At 45.8% G+C, this 21383-nt stretch overlaps 1 protein-coding gene across 3 annotated transcripts in view; it reads right to left on the bottom strand.

Annotated features, from left to right (window-relative positions):
• Positions 1-217: 217 nt before the first annotated feature.
• Positions 218-21383, bottom strand: part of DESI2 (desumoylating isopeptidase 2) — a 38179-nt gene continuing 17013 nt past the window's right edge. For 2 of the 3 annotated variants that reach the window (XM_054712884.1, XM_054712885.1), the window contains exons 2-5: positions 9731-9803; positions 6609-6702; positions 5193-5334; positions 218-1792 (exon numbers count right to left, since the gene is read on the bottom strand). In XM_054712884.1, coding sequence (XP_054568859.1) covers positions 1577-1792; positions 5193-5334; positions 6609-6702; positions 9731-9803 — 525 coding nt within the window. In that variant the 3' untranslated portion in view covers positions 218-1576. The remainder of the gene's footprint in view (positions 1793-5192; positions 5335-6608; positions 6703-9730; positions 9804-21383) is intronic. The other variant, XM_054712886.1, reaches the window with a different exon arrangement.

Here is a 21383-nt window from a genome sequence, read left to right as displayed (position 1 = left end):
GACCTGACCCGTCCTTTCCTTAAAGCTCAGTTTCCCTCCTCACACCCAGTGCTCTGCCCGAGTGGGAGGGACTGGGGCAGCTTCCTCTCCAGAAGCCAAAGCGTAAGTTAGGTCACGTGGCTTCCTTCTCCTCAGGTCAGTACTCACAACTCGAGGTTTATTTTCCCTATGAACAGGGTGTGCTTATGCTGTTAAATGAGTCAAAATCAGCTTATGGAAAAGTTAAAAATGTCGTTTACTGAAAGATATGTATCTTTACAAAGAGCAGTAGCGCTAACAATCCAGTCTAGACGCTGAAATAAAAGTAGGTGACTTTAAACAACAACGTATAGGAAGTCAAAGTCACTGCCTTGGGTACGTTTTGCGCTGCATCCAGTCTCACGTGGGACATTCATTCTTAAGGCAGAAAGATGGAATGTGACATGTAATGACCCGGCTCTTACATCCAGGGGCCAAACTGGGAGTAGACTCGCGCAGACAGATTCCTTGCTACGGAGGACTTATCTGTGTGACAATTCCATCCTTAGAGAATGTGACGTAAGAGACATACATTTGAGAGAACAGAAAAAGAGGAACTTAAAGATGTACAAACGTGACTTTAAACAAGAGGTCAATGAGAGGAGGCTTTCCATTATGAGGTGAAACTACTCCCTAAGACACTAACCACTTGCTCTCCCTGATGTGGTACTAACGTGTGTGAGACATCAGAGCATTCGCTTTTCGGAGTGTGTTGCTCGAGACCAGTCTTCAAGGTCTCGTACAAAGGCAGCGGGAGAGCCACACAGCTGAAAGGGAACCCGGTTGTCCTGCTGCTCACCCAGACTCCTGTGCAGGGAGCCCGTCACCGTGTTAAGATAAAAACGAAGCCTCCAGCACGTGTGCAAAACCACTCGTCAGTTACTTTAACGAAAAAACATCTTAATTCCAGAGTCAGAGGCATCAGAGCCAGCCAGCCAGAGGCGAGTGCCTCCCCCGGGGGAGGGGAGTGGGGAGGAGCCAGGGGAGATGTGCTGCCCGGAGGGCGGGGGGCGGGAGGGGCTGCCGCTCAGCAGACCCAGGCCCCAGCCCTCGCGCTGTGTGCGCTCCTTCGCGCTCTGCATCCTGTGCCAAAACCGTAACAGAAACACACACAAACCCGACAGACAGTTCTCAAGCAGGTGATGCCCCGCCGCCTGGTCTGTGTGCCTATGACTGACGCCAGCGCCCTGGCCGTTGTCGGAAGTGTACAAAGATGGCCTGCCTGACAGTGAAGACGTGGAGATTTCCTTCTTTTATGGTGGCAGGAGTCCATGCAAGATTTGTAAACAGCGATACAAAATACTGTAAACATAACAGAGTTGTATAAAACAGAAGAAGTAAATCTGCATTTACAAGTGGGTAAAAAACCAGAGGGCGCTGCACGCAGTTCTCCCTCCTGCGCCGAGCGGTTGGTTATACAAATGGAATCCTGAGCTGTGAAACCGGGATTTGGGGAGAGCCAGCTTTGCATACCAGCATCATAGGACGCTTCCTCTTTACTTCTCGCTAGTGATAGTCAACGGCCGAGACAGTGCTGAGTGTGTGGCTTTGGAGACCCTTAGAGTTTAGTGTGGCGCCGGGAGCCTGCTGCGGCGGCCGAGGCGACAGCATCCTCGGCCTCCTCCAGTTCGCCCTGGAGCTCCTGGCTCACGCTGGACTGCAGGGCGGCGGGCGTGAGCCACTCCTTCGGGAGGCAGCTCTGGAGGAAGGGGATACAGGAGCTGAAGTAGGCAAGGCGGTTGATCCAGCGAGGAATCTCTTTCCCACAGAGAATCTGGAGGAGGAAGAGTTGTATTAGGTGAGAGGTAATGGCGATCGCCCCCTGCCGTGGAGGGTGGAGGGTGGAAGGTGGGGAGGGAGGTCGGGCAGCCCTTCCTTAGCTGAGCCGGGACGTCAGGCCCCTGATAGCAAGCAGCTCCCTAGCTGGGGCCTGGTCCCTCCTGTCAGCTCCTCCTTCCCGAGGAGCCCTGGCAAGCTGCTTGCTTTTCAGTCTGTGAAACGAGCGGTTCCACCTGCTCCTTCCTTCGAGACACATGGGGGAGGACTCTGTCCACCATCGAAGAAAGGACTTTAAGTACAGGGTTTACTGGAATGCAGAGACGCCCCAGGAGCGCGGGGGGGGGGGGGGGGGGGGCGGGTGTGTATGTCTTGGGTATGTTCCTATCTGTGAATTCTTCCCCGCCCTCAGTCTCCAGCGCCCGTTTCTCCTGGACCCACTGGACCCTGTTTTCCCAGGAGCTCACGCTGGTCTAGAAAGCAGCATCTCCCCGAGGAAGCCTGGCTCCGGGGCTGAAGTCCACCAGGGACGACAGACAGACAAGGCCCTGAGGACTCCCTCCGCTGATCCCTTTTCCTGTTTCAAACTGGGTCTTCATAAAACTAACTTCGCTCTTCATTGTTGTCTTCCTTCTGCAGGAACACTGGGCTTGGCTGAGTCCGTGTTCCAAGGTCCCTTTCGCATTTCTGCCTCCAGTCCTGTCCACAATTATGACCACGGAAGCTAGAGTGCCATCCATCTCTTAGCTGATGACTTAGGAAGGAGGTTTCAAAGTAGTTTATGTCCCCAAATTAGCTAATATGTACAGAGGCTGACCCCTGTCATTAAGCAATGTAACTTTCCTCTCCAAAGAGTGAGCCTTATGCCTTAACTAGAGGCCCGGTGCACGAAATTCGTGCACGGGGGCAGGGGTGTGTGTGTGTGTGTCCCTCAGCCAAGCCTACACCATCTCCAATCTGGGACCGCTCGAGGGATGTCCGACTGCCTGTTTAGGCCCGATCCCAGCGGGCAGTTGGACATCCCTCTCACAACCCAGGACTACTGGCTCCCAACTGCTCACCTGCATGCCTTCCTGATTTCCCCTAACCGCTTCTGCCTGCCAGCCTGATCACCCCCTAACCACTCCCCTGCCAGCCTGACTGATGCCTAACTGCTCCCCTGCCAGCCTGTTTGCCCCCAACTTCCCTCCTCTACCGGCCTGGTCACCCCTAACTGCCCTCCCCTGCAGGCTTGATCACCTCCAACTGCCCTCCCTTGCAGGCCTGGTCCCTCCCAATTGCCCTCCCCTGCTGGCCATCTTGTGTCCACATGGGAGCATCCATATTGTGTGTTGGAGTGATGGTCAATCTGCATATTACTCTTTTATTAGATAGGATAGAGGCCTGGTGCAGGGGTGGGGGCCAGCTTATTTGCCCTGAAGGGTGTCTCAGATCAGGGTGGGGGTTCCCTTGGGGCGTGGGGAGGCCTGAGCGAGGGGCCTGTGGTGGTTTGTAGGCCAGCCACGCCCCCTGGCGACCCAAGTGGAGGCCCTGGTATCTGGAGTTTATTTTCCTTCTACAATTGAAACTTGTAGCCTGGAGTGGAACGAGGCCTCCTGCTCGATCTGTGGCCAGCAGCCATTTCTGTTGGGGTTTGTGTATATCTTCTGTAATTGAAACTTTGTAGCCTTAAACGGAGGCCTGGGCCGGGCAGGGTGTGCGGAAAGCAGGGGGCAACCCTAGCCTCCTGCTCTTTCCAGCTCTGTGGCTGCCACCATTTCTGTTTGGATTTGTTTACCTTCTATAATTCAAACTTTGTAGCCTTGAGTGGAGGCTTAGGCCGGGAAGGGCAGGCGGAAAGCTTGGCTTCATCCGTTGCCTGGGAAACCCAAGCCTCCCTCCTGCTCTCTGTGGCTGTAGCCATCTTAGTTGGGTTTATTTGCATACTCGCTCTGACTGGCTGGTGGGCATGGCTTGTGGGGTAGCGGAGTGATGGTTAATTTGCATATTACTCTTTTATTAGGTAGGATGGTTACTGACCTTCTGCGATACCACTGCCATCTGTCTACTCTAAAAACACAGGCATTACCTTTCACACCGAGACACACTAAGGACTATCTGCATGGCCGAAGGTCAGCCACGGGAGTGGTGACGGCGAGCACAGGCCAGTGTGACAGACACGGGGACCACTGCCCCTCCGTGTAGCCGCGTGCTTCCTGGACGCTGCCTGCGCCCCGACCCTGCGCAGTAACTGGCCTGGCCTAAGACAGAGCCCGCGAGCCATCGGCACCCGAGTCTGCCTTCCGGACGATGTCATGCCGGTTTCCAGAAAGCCCTGAGCCACCTCCTCCTTCCCTGAAGGTCACCCAGGTCACTGTGCTACCGATGCATCCACCGGACGGGGCGCTTCTCCACTTCCACGTCCACAGGAAGCACCTGGGGACCGTGTCCCAGCGGAGACCTGACTCAGCGTGTCTGTCGTGGAGCAGACGATGCCCCTCTCATGGACTCCTATGTGGTGCTCAACGTCGGTGAAACGTACAGTCCTGCTGGCCGCTACGCCCTGGGAGCCGGGAGGGGGTGGACAGAGCCGGGGCCACGCAGCCCGCAGGGGGCCAGGGACGCCTCGGGAGCCTTCCCTCCACCACGGCACCCCCTGCCCGGCCAGCGAGGTGGGAAGCTGTTTGAAGCGCCATTTAATTCTCTAGACCTGATCTGAGCATCTTTCGTTTTCTCCTTCCGTTTTCCTTTTCAAGGGCCTGTCATTTTGATCTAGTTTTGGTCTTCGCTTGGGATTCAAGATTGGGAAGGCCGATAAACGCCTGCGTGATAAGCTGGCAGAATAAGATCCCAAGAGAGGAAAAATGAATGTCTTATGAGTAAGGAGCAGCCTGGGAAGAAAATTCAAGTTGGCAACTAAAACTTAGGGCAGTGATGGGCAACCTTCTGAGCTTGGTGTGTCAAACTTCACCAAAAAACTGAGCATAACTCGGGTAGTGTGTCACTTGGAGGAAAAAACATTATTTCGCAAATGTTTCATCCTCGGCATGCGGCCGCGTGTCATCAGAAATGGCTACGTGTGTCAGTGATGACACGCGTGTCATAGGTTCGCCATCACTGACTTAGGGAAAGAGAAATACGAGTGGTTCGCAAGCAGCAGTCTCTTAGGCATTCACTTCTTTACAGCGGACGTTTGAGGCTGCAATGACATGAATTAGAGTGAGACAACCACTGTCCTCACAGCAAACATAACCCCAATGTCAAGCTGTGCTGAAGGTCACGCAGACAGGAGGAAGGAGAAACGGAATACCTCCTGCTACAACACCAACAAGCAGGAAAGGCGCAGCAGCACGTGCGTGGGACGGAGTGGACGAGGCAGTGCTCTTCGCTTGAGGACTCTCAGGGTCAGTCTGACTTACCTCCGATAAAGCTGAAGAAAAGTGGTTGCAGTTTTTGTGCATTAAATGATAGGCATTGCCTTTGTACTCTTTTCCCAGTTCTTCCACAATTTTTTCTATCTCATCTTCTAGGAAGTCCGTGCTCCCTAAAACAACAGATTCTCTTAAAGAAAAGAGAAGAACAGCGCTGTGTGAGGTTTAGGTCTTTATAGAAAGCAGTTTAAAGATTTGATATTTCCAGGAATACCGCGGTGATTAACAAAGCAGGTTTCTGTAATAAGACTAAAGATAAATGAGATACTTTAAAAATGTCAATTATTTTAGTTTCTACTTTTCTGCAATAAACTCTTAAACACACGACTTCTGAACAATTCCAATGCAACGTCAGTCAGTTTCTTTATACACCCCGACATTAAAAATGCAACATCACCGTTGATTTACAACTGTGTATACGTCGTCACACACTGTATTAGAGAACCAGCTCCATGCTTAACCGCCCCTGCCCTCAACGCTGGCTTAACCAACTCCCTCACCCGGCTACCACCCTGGAAATGGAATCGACACTATCCAGTAACGTGAAGGATTTTAGCAGAGCAAGTAGGGCATCCAAGAAAGCTAAAGATATTAGGAAACCGCACTAAGGGAGGCCTGCGGAACAGATCCAGGACGGCTTTCTACAGCGTTCCTGCGGGAAGTGTTCCCATCCAGCCACAGGCCGAGGGAGCCGTGACCACGGGCATGGCAGCTCGGGCAGCCCTGGGCTGCATTTCACTGGTACAACCTCATTTCACTGTTCTTCCCCATTTTGGGCAAGTTACCTATTACATGCCCAGAAGTTTCTCTGAAGCGTCTTGAAACTAAGATTCTAAACATCACTGTAACTCAGACCTTAATGAAGTAGTGGAGCCTGATGCTCAGCACTGTTTCCAGTGCTGCTGACCACTCAAGGCTCCAGAACCACTCCGCTCCGTACACTTAGGGTTACACCTGAGCGACAGCTTCCCGGCTAATCAGTTACTTGAAATTTATAAACGGCGTCCCTTTCATCGGGACAATGAAGAGACTGTTGAGATTGTCAGGCAGATTGAAATAAAACTGTCCTCCATCTCCCCCCAAAACAGGAGGTTGAGGGGAAGGAATGTTTGGATATGAACCTTTTCTAAAGCAGAGCTGGAGTCAGACCCAGTCAGAACAGTTTCAAGTCCACAGAGTAACTCCCCTGGGTCCTGAGTAAAGCACGAGGCAAGGCTGTCCCAGGCACTTCATCTGGCCACCCCCTTCCTGACACAACCACGGAGATTTGAACGTGAAATGCCAGCAACTAAAGCAACGTTAAACATGTCACCTCCCTAGATTTTCACCTGCAGAGGAATTCTGTATGCCTGAAAACAAGTGTTGGCACTAAAACAGTGTAAAAAAAATATCCTCCCTACTTACTTAAATTTAAATGTCTCTCCTAGTTCAGAAGCTTTTCCGGGGGAAATTTCAAATATTCCAGAAAAGGGGTAAGGATGGCCACCATAAGCAAATTCTGAAAAGAGAAAACTCATGATTTTTAGTATTAATCACACAAAACGTAATCAAAATGCTGAATTAGCTTTAATAAATGATAACAATACCACCTAAATATTTTTCAGTTTACTAATGCTTTCACAAACATCTCATTTAGCTATTACTTGTACAGGACAGTTGGCGCAAAAGGCCTGAAACGCTAATGAAAGACAGTCACAAGTAAAAACTTTTTTTAATTGGCAAGAGGCGAGTGACTAACACCCCGACGTAAATACAGCCTCTGCCGATCGAGCCTGCCACACTAATGAGGGGTCAGTTCATTCAGCACAATGTGATCAAAAGTCAGAAGTGTACTCGACTGAAAAACCTGTCTAATAACGAGTTTTGGCCCTTGGCTCAGGGGTTGAGCATCGTCCTATGAACCAGGAGGTCACAGTTGGATTCCCGGTCAGGGCACATGCCCGGGTTGGGGGCTCGATCCCCAGTGGGGAGTGTGCAGGAGGCAGCTGATCCATGATTCTCTCTCATCACTGATGTTTCTATTTCTCTCCCCCTCTCCCTTCCTCTCCGAAATCAATAATAAAATTTAAAAAAACAATGAGTTTTCATGATTCCTGGCTGAAGAATCCTGGTTTATCTTTGAAACATTAGCAAACCTGAAAAACTGAATTCAATTCCCCCGTTCAAGAGAAAATAAACTGCAAGTTACTATACACACGCTCTGCACGCGCTGCCGCAGGAGGGAGCCACCTGCCCTACAGCGACGCCAGCCAGGCCCGGCGGAAGCCAGCTCCTCCAGATGAACACGGAGGCCGGTTCCCAACCAGGGGGAATGGAAGTTCCCGTCTGCAGTTCTGCTATGAGATCCTTAGGTATTTAAGTGGCAAACCTTAGTGGCTTACTGAAAGAATTCTAAACACCTGTTTAATTTATCCCATCACTTACAATTTACTAACGGTAACCTGAAAAGGTCTTAGAACAAAGCGTGGGAAGAACTGGCAGACACCAAGTTCACCTGTGATTCAGATCTTTCAGAAAAAAGCAGTGATGTAGATGACCAGCAGGTGTTTCACACGCAATACTGAAACACACAGGAAAACATCTTTAATGACATGTTATAAAACACTGGGTGATCAGGTTGGCATGGGAAGACTGTCTGTGGATTTTTAACTTTCTCAGTTGCAGTCAGAAGAGTCACAGAGCCATTCATTCTCCTATTTAAGGAGTGACCATTCACTTGCAGGAATATAGCGAGTGGAACAAGAGGAGGTTTACAGTTGTGTGTATTAATTATCAGTTATTGTATTGTTTCCAGACGTGAACCTACTTTTGCCCCGCCCTAGCTTTGCTAAGCTCATGTGGACGTTTCTAATTGTCCCCACATGGTTTCCTGGAAGGGAGCAATGATCAGGCAGGTGAGAGAGCAATGGACTGGTGCATCAGAACACCAGGGGTTATGGGCTCCTCCGAGGGTTATGGCTGATTCACAGTATGACTCTCAGCAGGTTTGGTTTCTTCATCTGAGAAGTGGCTCTTATGTACCTGCCAGGAGCACAGGCATGTGGTTCAAGACTTGATGGCACTTTAAAACGAACACACCATCCAATTCAGATGAAAAGGAACACACACACAACTTGGGCAAAAGCCAAGTCGAACCAGGGAGCGAGCCCCACACTCCAATGCCCCCCCCAGCAATACTCCCGCACTGGAGGTAGACGCAGCCTTTCCAGCACAATGGAGCTTCACCGGCGACGGCACGGCCCACATTTAACACGCTGCACCCCGCCGGCACGCAGCTGCCGTGTGCAGTGTGAGAAAGGGACATGCCGGGCACCGTACTGACACATTGACGCCAACGAGCCTTTTCTTCCTAACAGCTAAGCTGGGTGTAGGTAGCCTTTCTGAGTAAATGCAGGAACACATTTAAAGAGGTCACAAAGCCTGCCTAGCTGAGGCAATGCAAGGCGTTTCTGCTACAGCGTGAGTTTATGATTCAAACTAATACATTATTACAGCCCTGATGAAGCTGGCAGTGTGGTCTGACCACACTATTACTGCCCACAACTTGCTCACGAGTAAATTATCTTCACCGGGAGTGGGACTTAGAACAAGGAGACAAGCTGCTGAGAGCAGAGCTGCTAATGTGAGCGGCCCCCGCGTGCGTGCCAGGATAAAGGGTAATAAAGAATAAAGAGCTGAGTTAATGAACGACCAAGACCATTGTTCCCCAGCAAGAAGCTGGGTGTAATCAAGGGCAGGGCTTGCTCAGTGATCTTTTAAAACTTTACAACCTCACACTTGTAGGTCTACAAACACAAATCACTGAAATTTCCTCCGGAAACTGGTATTTCAAGTGTGCCACTCGCTAGAATCAACCCTTCTCCAACCAAAATGATTGTTGTGGCATAACAATCTCAAAAGAAAAATATTTTTTTAAGACACAGTATCTATATATATAAAAGCCTAAGTGACCAAACGACCGAACAACCGGTTGACCGGTTGCTATGATGTGCACTGACCACCAGGGGCAAATGCTCAATGCAGGAGCTGCCCCCTGGTGGTCAGTGTGTTCCCTCAGCCAACCTCCCGCAGCCTGCCACCTGCCGCAGTCCCACCCCCTGGGGCCAGCCAACCTCCCACAGTCCCTCCCCCCAGCCGGCCAACCTCCCGTGGTCCACCCCACCTGGGGCCGGCCAACCTCCCGCGGTCCACCCTGCCAGCTTAGGCCCCCCCATTGGCCCCGATCATCAGCCAGGCCGAGGGACCCCACCTGTGCACAAACTTGTGCACTGGGCCTCTAGTTTAGAATAAAAGGAAACTAAATGAATGTACACTCATGTACTTTGATACTTTCTCCCCCAATACATTCAACTTTAGGCATTTCCTCACAATGTGGTATAAGTAAATATGGAAAATGATCTACTTTTCTGCAATAGAAAGTTATGGAAGCAGTTAAAAAATGAAAAGGAAGCACTATAGTTATGACTTTGCAACACCTTTAAAGAAAAAACCTTCAGAAAGTGTACTGAGACGGCGTGTACACTTACCTCTGCCATACACTTCAATTCCTGAATGAAAAACTCCAATCCCAATGGAGGAGGTGTACTCGTTCATCCAGTACTAGGAGAAAAGGAAAGATTCAGAACATCTGTTCCTTAGGACTCAGCTCCACATTGCAGGAAGCCACGACTCCCCACACTGACCCCTTCTTGGTATTTTCCCTTCCACCTCTGAAACTCCCACGCTAACGACCCGTTCAGCCCCATCTCTGTGCCTTTGCTTGTGCCACAGCCCATGTAGAATTCCTTCCTGGGCCAAAATGAATGTCTCAATTTCATACAAGCACATTGAGAGCATAAAATCGAAACCTGGCCAGGTTGGGGAAAAAATTGATATGAAAGTTCTGTTAGTGACTTAAAAAATTCACCTGACATCTGCTTTCATATCTATTTTTCTTCTGGCTAAGCTTTCCCTTTCATTCCCTGGTCAGCTCGAAGACAGGGGTCTTTTGTTCTTGTTAAAAATGTTAGTTTGATAATGATAATACAGGAATAAATAATATGAGGCACAAAGGTTGGACCAATCTTCTTATCTCAACTGGATTTTTTTTAGGAACAAAGAAGATTTCCCAAGATAGAAAATTTGGGGGGAGGAGAACGGGAAGAAATGCCAGAAGAGGGAAGATGTACAAAGGTAGTGTGATATGAAATTATGGGGATGACTGTCCAAGGGGTTAAAGAGGTAAACTGTAGAGAGCTATACCTAGAAGAAGGGGAATGAGCTAAAAGCTCATTAAACAAACACTTGGGTAATACTTAACAGTGTTACAAAACCTATCAGATTTCTCCCAGGTCAGAAGATCAAATGATCTTTAATTTTTCTAAGTTTATTTAAGTTTTAACCTTGGCTCCCAACGCCTAGTCAGTTTTCTCCCAGACCTGGGAAAAGACACATTCTCATACATGGCTGGGAAAACAGAAATGGATAAAGTTGATTCTCTCCCCCGCCCTCAAATGTACCTAGAAGAAAAATATTTGAAAAAGAACAAGGGACTTTCTCATCTAGGTATCAAAATATTCATTAAAAGAGTATGGTACTGCCCTAGCCCGTCAGCCTGCAAACTGAAGGGCCCCAGGTTCGATTCTGGTCAAGGGCACATGCCCAGTTTGTGGATTTGGTCCCCAGTGGGGGGCGTGCACAAGGCAGCCAATCAATGATCCTCTCTCATCATTGATGTTTCTCTCTCTCTCTCCCTCCCCCTCCCTTTCTGAAATCAATAAAAATATATTAAAACAACAGCTATCATTCTTTAATCCACCAGGTTTGCAAATACAAATTATGCTGCTAATACTTGGTAATGAAGAATGTGAAGGAGGTACTGCAGAAGAGTGACTCAATGATAGTTAATTAACCAGTCTACTTCGTGGGATCTTATTCTATAGAAATACTTGAGCATATGCAAAGACACATTGCAGCTTATTAACTGCGTTTTCTATAATACTGAAAAACTAGAAATTTAAATAGCAGTAGGAGAATGATTAAATAAGTGATGGTGAATCTGTATTATGAACTATCACTGTCTACAGCTACTACAAAGAATGAAGTAACTCAATACATATAGACATGAGACGGTATCTAAGACATCAAGTGGAAATCCCATTCATATTATATTATAGCATGATATTTTCATAAAATAAACACAGTGTATGTTTGTTTACATACTAAATATGGAAGAATCAAGCAAAACCACCATCAACTACAACAAAATAAAGTTTGAAGCAGAACAAAGTGTTAACAGTTTGGGAGAGGAGAGCAGATATTCAGGGGTGGGAGGGAGGGGTATAAAGGGATACTTTCACTTTTAACTCCATATTTCCAGATTGTTTCTCTTTATTTGAATCCTTATACTATCATAAGGGAATAGGCTCATATATACAAACATCACAAGCAGCAGCATGACTTGTGTGAGAAAAATACTGTAACAACTTAAGTGTGATTCTCAAGGGTACTGGCTTGAATAAACTATGATATATTCACACAACATCTGGAATATGATGCAGCCATACAAAGGAGGAGGAAGCTCTCAAGGAACTGATAAGCTGATTTGAAGGGACTTCCATTGGTCAACTTTGGAAAAATTTGAGTATCGAAGAGAATAATGATAATAATGGACTATGAGATATTGAATAAGAAGAATCTGAGCCCATAGTGATACAAAAAAGAAGGAAAGGAGGGAAAGCTCTTCTGATAGAAGAAAGCCAGCTGATTGATGTGGATGTGAAGGCAGAATTAGGTAAGCACCATTTTGCAGCCCCTGCTGATACAAGGGTCATGGATGCTAACACTCTGGGAGAAGGTTGTGGAGAAGCAATGGTCACATAGTCTCCAAGTACCAACCCTACATTTCCCTAAACTATAAGGAAAAAGATACCTCTGCAATGGAAAAATATGGTATCATCTAAGTGATTAAACTGAGTATTGTCAATAGTTGGACAAGCTGATGTTATGTACCTCCTGATGTGATGAAACAGAAAGGCCACAACATTTCCTGATAGTTTTCTTGTCAACTATGTTAAAGAGAATCCTACCTAATAGAAAGGTAATATGCAAATTGACCGTACCATCGACATACCCACAAGCCAAGCCCACCAGCCAATCAGTGCAAGTATGCAAATTAACCCAACCAAGATGGCTACAGCCACAGAGAGCAAGGTTTCCCAGGTAACAGAGCAAGCCAAGCTCTCCACGAGCTGTTGCAGGCCTAAGCCTCCACTCAAGCTACAAAGTTTCAATTATAGAAGGTAAACAAATTCAAACAGAAATGGCGGCAGAACATAGCTTGAGAGAACAAGCCAGGGTTGCCGGCGGCAACAGGGGAAGCAAAGCTTTCCGCACACCCTGGCCAGGCCCACCTGCTTAAGGCAACAAAGTTTCAATTGTAGAAGGTGAATTAACTGCCACAGAAATGGCTGCCGGCTGCAGAGGGAGCAGCAGGCTTGGCTCCGCTCCAGGCTACAACGTTTCAATTTTAGAAGGAAAATAAATTCCAGATACCAGGGCCTCTGCTTGGGTTGCCAGGGGGCATGGCCGGCCTGCAAACCACCACAGGCCCCTTGCTCAGGCCGCCCCACGCCCCAAGGGAACCCCCACCTGATCAGGGACACCCTTCAGGGCAAACCAGCTGGTCCCCACTCCTGCACCAGGCCTCTATCCTATCTAATAAAAGAGTAATATGCAGATTGACCATCACTCCAACACACAATATAGCTGCCCCCATGTGGTCAAAGACACAAGATGGCCACAAGAAGATGGCCAGCAGGGGAGGGCAGCTGCGAGGCACCCGGCCTGCAAGGGAGGGCAGTTTAGAGGGACCCAGGCCTGCAGGGGAGGGCAGTGGAGGTGATCAACACTGCAGGAGAGGGCAGTTAGGGGTGACCAGGCGCGCAGAGGAGGGAAGTTGGGGGCAAACAGGCTGGCAGGGAGCAGTTAAGCATCAATCAGGCTGGCAGGGGAGTGGTTAGGGGGTGATCAGGCTGACAGGCAGAAGCAGTTAGGGGCAATCAGGAAAGCAGGCAGGCAAGCAGTTGGGAGCCAGCAGTCCTGGATTGTGAGAGGGATGTCTGACTGCCTGTTTAGGCCCGATCCCACCAGGATCGGGCCTAAACAGGCAGTCGGACATCCCTCAAGGGGTCCCAGATTGGAGAGGGTACAGGCTGGGCTGAGGGACAACCCCCCTCCGTGCACGAATTTCGTGCACCGGGCCTCTAGTATAACCATAAGGAAAAATCAGCTAAGTGTGAGATATTCAATAAGAAGTGCGGCCTGGTCTTTTAAAAATAATGAAATGAAAGTAAAAAAAGGGCGGGTATTCTTCAAAGGAAGATTAAAAAGATTTGACAACTAAATACAATGAAGGAATTTGACTAGAGCTTAGATTAAAAAAAAAAAAAAAAGCCAAAAGGACATTATTGGGACAACGGGGGTGGGGGGGGGACATTAATAGGGACTGTACGTTAGATGATATTGTACCAACTGAAAATTTCTTGGATGTTATAATAATGTGGTTAGGGCTGTCTTCTTAGAAAATATATGCTGCAGTATTTACAGATGAAATGCTATAATGCTTCTGCCTTACTTTCTTTAAAAAATATATTTTTAAATTGATTTTTAGAGAGGAAGGAAAGGAGAGAGGGAAATATTGATGTGATAGCGAAACATGGCTTAGCTGCCTCCTGCACGCCCCCTACCGGGGATTGAACCTGCAACCCAGGCATGTGCCCTGACTGGGAATCAAACCAGCAACCTTTTGGTGCATGGGACGATGTCCAACCAACTGAGCCACACCAGCCTGGGCATTCCGCCTTACTTTCCGTGTGAGTGTGAGGGTAAGAGAAAGCTAACAGGTTTTCACTGGTGACTCCAGGTGAAAGTATACAGATTGTATTGGTCTTACAACTTTTTAACAAATATATATTTTTATTGATTTCAGAGAGGAAAGGTGGGGGGGGGGGGGGGAGAGAAGCACCAATGATGACAGAGAATGATTGATTGGATGCCTCTTGCACACCCCACACTGTGGATTGAGCCTGCAACCCGGGCATGTGCCCTGACAGGGAATCGAACCGTGACCTTCTGGTTCACAGGTCAACACTCAACCACTGAGCCACACCAGCCAGGCCTTACAACTTCTTTTTGAAGGTTTATACATTTTCAAAATAAAAGTTAGGGGGAACTAAAGAGAATGATCTAGTCCAGTGGTCGGCAAGCTAATTAGTCAACAGAGCGGCAAACCGCAGCTCGCGAGCCGCATGTTTGCCGACCACTGATCCAGTCCTTGCCTCCCTTCAACAGAAGAGATACTTCCCAAGTTTCTTGCTAACCTCCTCCTTTCTCCTTTGCAGAGTAGAAAATATAAGGTGACCCTGCCAGGCCCCATAAACACGCTGCAGTCTTTTTCCAGTGAGCGGTTTCCCTGGCAGGCACTCCTAGGACTTAAACCGCCTTTTCCACGTGAGGAGTCCCATTGTTTTCAGCGTTTGCAGCCAGTCACTTGGCCTGTGTACTGCCGATTTCCATAACGACGGCACAGGCAGGCTTTTTTTTTTTTCCTGGATGCTGACAGCTCTATTTTAGTGACCTTTCTCTTTTTACACATGAGCTTCTCTTTCAAAATACAGAATATTTTCCAAAAAGCATATATACTAATGGTTTGTCTAGAACATCTACAATAAAACACTGTCTACAATGTTTTAAACTCTTAGTAAATTGAACATTTATTTCCATTTAATGTCTTATATCACTTAATTTTAACAATTTATCTTTTAGTTGAGCAGTAAATAGCCTTCCCAAAGTGCTTTTATAATAAATGTCTATAATGGGAATCTAACTCTTTTATTGAGAGATACAAAGGTTTTCACGAAAAAGAGAAATTATACATGAACAGCAGCTTTGGGCCAAAGGGTAAAAACAGTGCTGGGATGGGAATGCATTTGTCCGAGTGGGATCCCGAACTCAGAAATCTTTTATCCTCTGCCTTTTCACAAATAACAATAATCTCATCCATGCCTAGGGATTTCATGCTTGGGACTCCTGCATGTTGCCTGGGTAGGTACTATTTTAGTTTGAAATTTCCCTGCACTCAAGACTTTATATTTAAAAAAAATAAACATTTTATAAATTGGGAAATCTGTAAAAATGAGAGAAACTTAAAAACGAGGAGTAAATGTACCATCCAAAAATGTGGTCAGCCTTTGGAGTTCAGTATACTGCGATCTGACCTATATAAGGTTTCTAAAGAATTGCTGAGACACTACAATGAAAAATGAATACCTGATAGTTTTGCATGTGGTAGTGTTATCTCTACTCTCAAATGGAAAGTTGGACAATTAGGTCAAGTGTTTTTGTCCAAGGTTATAGGAAGCCCCCAGGCTGCAGGGAAAATGATTTCTGACCCAGCGCATTTCTTGGTCGGTAGTAAACAGCAGAAGGCCATCCACTCCTAACGTTTTTCCAAGGCCCCATCTCCACACTCTGTGCCCGGCAGGAACTGATGTTGATGGTGCTTACCTACTGTTCACAATAACAATAAGGGACTCAGTAACTTTCTGCTTTTATGTTTCTTTGTGTTCTTATCTCCAGAAAGACCACCAAATTTAAGGGTTAAGTGCTTTGAGAGATTAAGTAACTATTTACTAGTTAGAAATCTATGAATAGATAGCTCTTCTTACAGAAATAAGAATTTCAAGTAACACTATCAACAACTGTATACCAAGAAATTAGATACCTGAGATGAAATGGACAAATTCATCAAAAGACACAAACTACCAAAACTAACTCAAGAAGAAATTTAAAAATCTGAATCTATATATATAAAAGCCTAAGTGACCATTAAAACAGAACAACCAGAATGACTGGTTGCTATGATGTGCACTGACCACCAGGGGGCAGACACTCAATGCAGGAGCTGCCCACAGCCTGCAGGCCCTGATGGCCTGATGGGGGCCTGCTGGCCAACCTCTGAGTACCTTCCCCCCGGCCGGCAGGTCCCGATTGCCCAATCGGGGCTGGGCCCCAGGCTTGGATGGGGAACTGGGGATGGGTGGTGGCGGATGGATGCGGGTGGCGAGGGAAGGAGGAGGCAGGGAGGCAGGGAACCCGATTGGCCCTGATTGCCAGCCAGGCCTAAGGACCCCACCTGTGCATGAATGTTATGCACCGGGCCTCTAGTAGACTTATAATGAATGAGAATGAGAGAAAGGAGAATGAATTAGTAATTTAAAAACTACCCACAAAGGAAAAAGGCTATGATGGGAAGAATTTGGTGAATTCTACCAAATATTTAATAAAAAATCAATATAAATTATTCACAAACTGTTCTAGAAGACAGAAGAAAAGTAAACACTTCCCACCTCATTCTGAGGCCAGAATTAACTTGACATCAAAAACAAAGACACCACAAGAAAACTACAGATCAATATCTTATGAATATGGACTCAAAATCCTCAACAAAATAACTAGCAAACTAAGCAAAGAAACATATTAAAAGGATTATACACCATGAACAGTGGGATTTATTATAGGAATGAAAGGTGGGTTTAATATCTGAAAAATCAATTAATTAACATACCATATCAATAGAATAAAGGACAAATTCATCTCATTAGATGTTGAAAAGCATTTGACAAAATATAGCATTCTTTAATGATAAAAAGACTCAACAAACTAGGAATATAAGGAAACTTCCAAAACTGATAAAGGGCATCAATGAAAAACCCATAGCTAATATCATATTAATAGCGAAAGATTTAATGCATTCCCTTTAAGATCAGGAACAAAACAAGGATGTTCATTTCTGTTACTTCTATGAAACGCTATTCTGAAGATTCTAGCCAGAGCTATTAGAGAAGAAAAATAAAATAATTAAAAGACACCTAGACTGAAAAGAAGAAAAATCATCTCTATTTGCAGATGACATGATCCTGTATATAGAAAATCACAAAAAATTCACTAAAAAAACTATTAAAAACAATAAATTCAGCAAGGTTACTGGGTACAAGCTTACTATACAGACATCTATTTTTATATACTAGCAATGAACAATACAAAAATGAAATTAAAAAACAATTCCATTTATAGTTACATCAAAAATATTTAGGGATAAATTTAACAAAAGGACTATATAACTTTGTTGTTTTTTTAAAAAAATATATTTTATTGATTTTTTACAGAGAGGTAGGGAGAGGGAGAGAGAGTTAGCAGCACCGATGAGAGAGAAACATCAATCAGCTGCCTCCTGCACTCCCCAACCCCCACTGGGGATGTGCCCGCAACCAAGGCACATGCCCTTGACCGGAATCGAACCTGGGACCCCTGAGTCCGCAGGCCGACGCTCCATCCACTGAGCCAAACCGGCCAGGGCAGGACTACATAACTTTGTATCTGAAAACTATAAACACCATTGAAAGAAATTAAGGACCTAAATAAGACTTAATGTTGTTAGGATGGCAATACTCCCCAATTAACCTGCAGTGTCACTACAATCTTCATCAAAATCCCAGCTGCCCCTTTTGCAGAAATTGACAGGTCAATGCTAGAAATTCAAGAGACCCATAATTGCCAAAAAATCTTGAAAATATTGGAAGAGCCACACTTCCTGACTTCAAAAATTAGTACAGAGCTACAGTAACCAAGACTGTGGGACTGGCACAAAGACAGACATACAGATGAAAAAAACAGCATTCCGTTCAGAAATAAACCCTTATTTATGGTCAACTGATCAAGGGCGCCAAGACAATTCAGTGGAGGAAAGAAATACTCTTTTTAAGAAATGGAACTGAAACAACATAAACGGATGAACAAAAACAGATCAGGGACAGAGAAGCATCGATCAGACCGTCAAACCTCAGAGGGAAGGCAGGGGAGGGTGAGGGTAAGAGGGAGAGATCAACCAGAGGACTTGTATGCATGCATATGAGCCTGACCAGTGGACACAAACAACAGGGGGGTGAGGGCATGGGTGGGGGGTTAGGGGAGTAATGGGTGGAAAAGGACACATATGTAATACCTTAATCAATAAAGAAATAAAAAAATTAAGATACTACCTAATAAATAACAACAACAAAAACAACCAAAAGCTCCAGCCAAAAAAAAAGGAACTGGGAACTGGATGTCCATGCAAATGAATGAAGTGGGACTCTACTGCACACCATATATAGAAGTTAACTCAAAATGGATCAAAGTCCTGCATGTTAGATCTAAAACTATAAAACTCGGAGAAGAAAGCAAAAATATATCGTCATGATCTTATATTAGGCAATGGTTTCTTAGTTTTGACACCAAAAGCACAAGCAACAAGCCCCACTGGTGTGGCTCAGTGGTTGAGTGTCGACCTATGAACCAGGAGGTCACAGTTTGATTCCGGGCCAGGGCACATGCCAGGTTGTGGGCTCAATCCCCAGTAGGGGGCGTGCAGGAGACAGCCAATCAATGATTCTCTCTCATCATTGATGCTTCTATCCCTCTCTGCCTCTCACCTTCCTCTCTCTGAAATCAATTAAAAACATATTTAAAAAAGAAAAAAACAAGCAACAAAATAAAAATAAACAAGAAAAAATAAAAAAATTTTGTGCTTCAAAGGACACTAAAGAAAGTATCTTTTTCTAATAAAAAAGAAAAGATGGTCCCATTAGTTCTTGAACTCTAATCCCCAATTAAAAACCTTTAAGTAGGTTACTTCTCAAATTACAGACTACATTCTTTTTTAAAAATATATTTTTTTATTGATTTCAGAGAGGAAGGGAAAGGGGGAGAGAGAAACATCAATGATGAGAGAGAAACATCAATAGGCTGCATGACCCCTACTGGGGATGGAGCCCAAAACCCAGGCATTTGAAAAAAAAAAAATAAAAAAAAAAAAATAAAAATAAAAAAAAAAAAAAAAAAAAAAAAAAAAAAAAAAACCCAGGCATTTGGCCCGACAGGGAATTGAACCCATGACCTCCTGGTTCATTAGGTCAACGCTTAACCACTGCGCCACACTGGCAGGACTAAACACTACATTTTTAATTCCAGCCAGCTGCTTTAAAAAAACTTGTGGAAAACAGGCTAAAAACAACACAAGAATAGAAAAAACACAACTTGTAATATATGTATTCTGGTCAGCCACCTCTTCACACATGAACTGACGAAATTTTTAGAATTTGGACGTTTTTCTTCTTGTGATTTTTTTTCTGAATGGATCCGGAAGAAAGAGGGTAAGCCTTCACGGGGAGCTAGAGAGAGATGCCCTCCAAATGCTTGGGCTCCCGGTAGGGCTCCCTAGCTCCGTAATTAGCAAACACCTAGAAGGCTCAATCTTTAAAAACCGGGCACGCTGCCTGCGGAAGAGGGTGCTTAATTCAAGGTCAGCGTGTCTTATCCGGTGCTTCTGCCTCAAAGCCCTGCCAGGCTATGCAGACAACATGGATAATGCTTATTTTAAGTGGGGATTTCATGAGATAACTGTAAATAAAACAAAAGAAAAGGTATACGAGGACTAAGCCTTTTACAGAATGATTTTGGTTGTGAAACTCCCCTACAATGATTTGCTGTTGCTATTCATGCAGAAGTAATTACTACCCTCTTGTAGTTTAAGATTTTAGAAATTAATAGTGTTTCTCAATGCTTCTTTATCTGGGTTTCCATCCCCCGTCGTTACTTTAAAAAACTACTTACCGCTGTCAAAACCTCGCACATTGCATCTCTGGAGAGAAAATCTCTGTACAAAGCTCAACAGAGCTTCTCAAACTTGCTCTATGAAAATTCATGCTCTGGTAGAACACCATGAAACACTGATCGTTTCTAACAGAAACATATCATAAATATGCAACATGAAATTACAGGCAGGAAAAACAAACAAACAAAACAAGCTGCTCAATTAGCTATGACTGATGTCAGCAAGATCTCTGTTCACTTTTGTTGGGTATATCTTCATTGATGTTGTTGTCTAAATAGTGGCAGATGCCAAAAGCTTAAATTACATGACTGGGAAAAATGCAAAATCTGGGACAAGTTGAACCGAAAGCTTAGCTTTTTATGTGACCGGGGAAAGGAGCACTTTCATGCCTAGATGTGGACCATGTGTAAGAGCACAGCTAGGGTCCAGGAGACAGTTTAAGGCCGGTGCCCCAAGACGCTGCAGCGGCCGCGAGGAAGATGTAGCGGCGCTGGGGCCAGCCTTCCTTCCGAGTGGACCACACAGCGGCCCTGCTGGGGCAGGAGGAGGCACAGCAGCAGGCGGGTCACCAGAGGAGGCCGTATACTTAAGGTTACTCACTGCGGACAACTAGGTAATCCCTCAGGGATCCATGAGAAATCACATGTTTTCACTTGAGTTAGTTTACAGTTCTTAAACCCCTAACATACCGAAGGAAAACAGTAAGCCAGCCAGTTGCTACCACAAAATAGCATCTCTCAAACCATGAAGCAACAGCAGAGTTACCACAACATCTCCACGTCCACCACCCACTTAAACCATCTGTCCCGAGGACACATCAGGTCAGCTTAATCTAGGCCAGTGGTCGGCAAACTCATTAGTCAGCAGAGCCAAATATCAACAGGACAACGATCGAAATTTCTTTTGAGAGCCGAATTTTTTAAACTTAAACTTCTTCTAACGCTACTTCTTCAAAATAGACTCGCCCAGGCCGTGGTATTTTGTGGGAGAGCCACACTCCAGGGGCCAAAGAGCCGCATGTGGCTCGAGAGCCACAGTTTGTCGACCACGGATCTAGGCAATTTTCCCTTAGGCAAACGGGAAACCCAAAGGTTCCAGCTGGGATCGCAGGGCACTGCTGCTCTTACACCGGCATTTACCTCAGAGATTGCCGCTTGGATAAGAAAAGGTTGAGCCAAGTGCTGCAACTAGCACAAGCTGAAGCATTTGAACAACAGTGGAGAAGAAACTGGGCGGTGTGTCACGAAGCTGAGGCTCTTTGCCTTATATTTTCATAAATATCTGATAACTTTAAAGATACCCAATCTATCTCAAAAGTTGGATTCCATTCAGTTTCTGGAGACAGAAGGCCTTGGTTCGAATTCTGACTTCACCATGTACTAGCGTGACCTGGGAAAGACGGATCCTCCCAGCATTTATAAAATGGAGGTAAACAGTATCTACTCAGAGGGCTATTGTGCGGATTAAACGAACTAGTGATGTACAAA

Source organism: Eptesicus fuscus, chromosome 24 (assembly GCF_027574615.1).
Source record: "Eptesicus fuscus isolate TK198812 chromosome 24, DD_ASM_mEF_20220401, whole genome shotgun sequence".
Taxonomy (NCBI): domain Eukaryota; kingdom Metazoa; phylum Chordata; class Mammalia; order Chiroptera; family Vespertilionidae; genus Eptesicus; species Eptesicus fuscus.
This window is presented reverse-complemented; position numbering and strand designations above follow the sequence as displayed.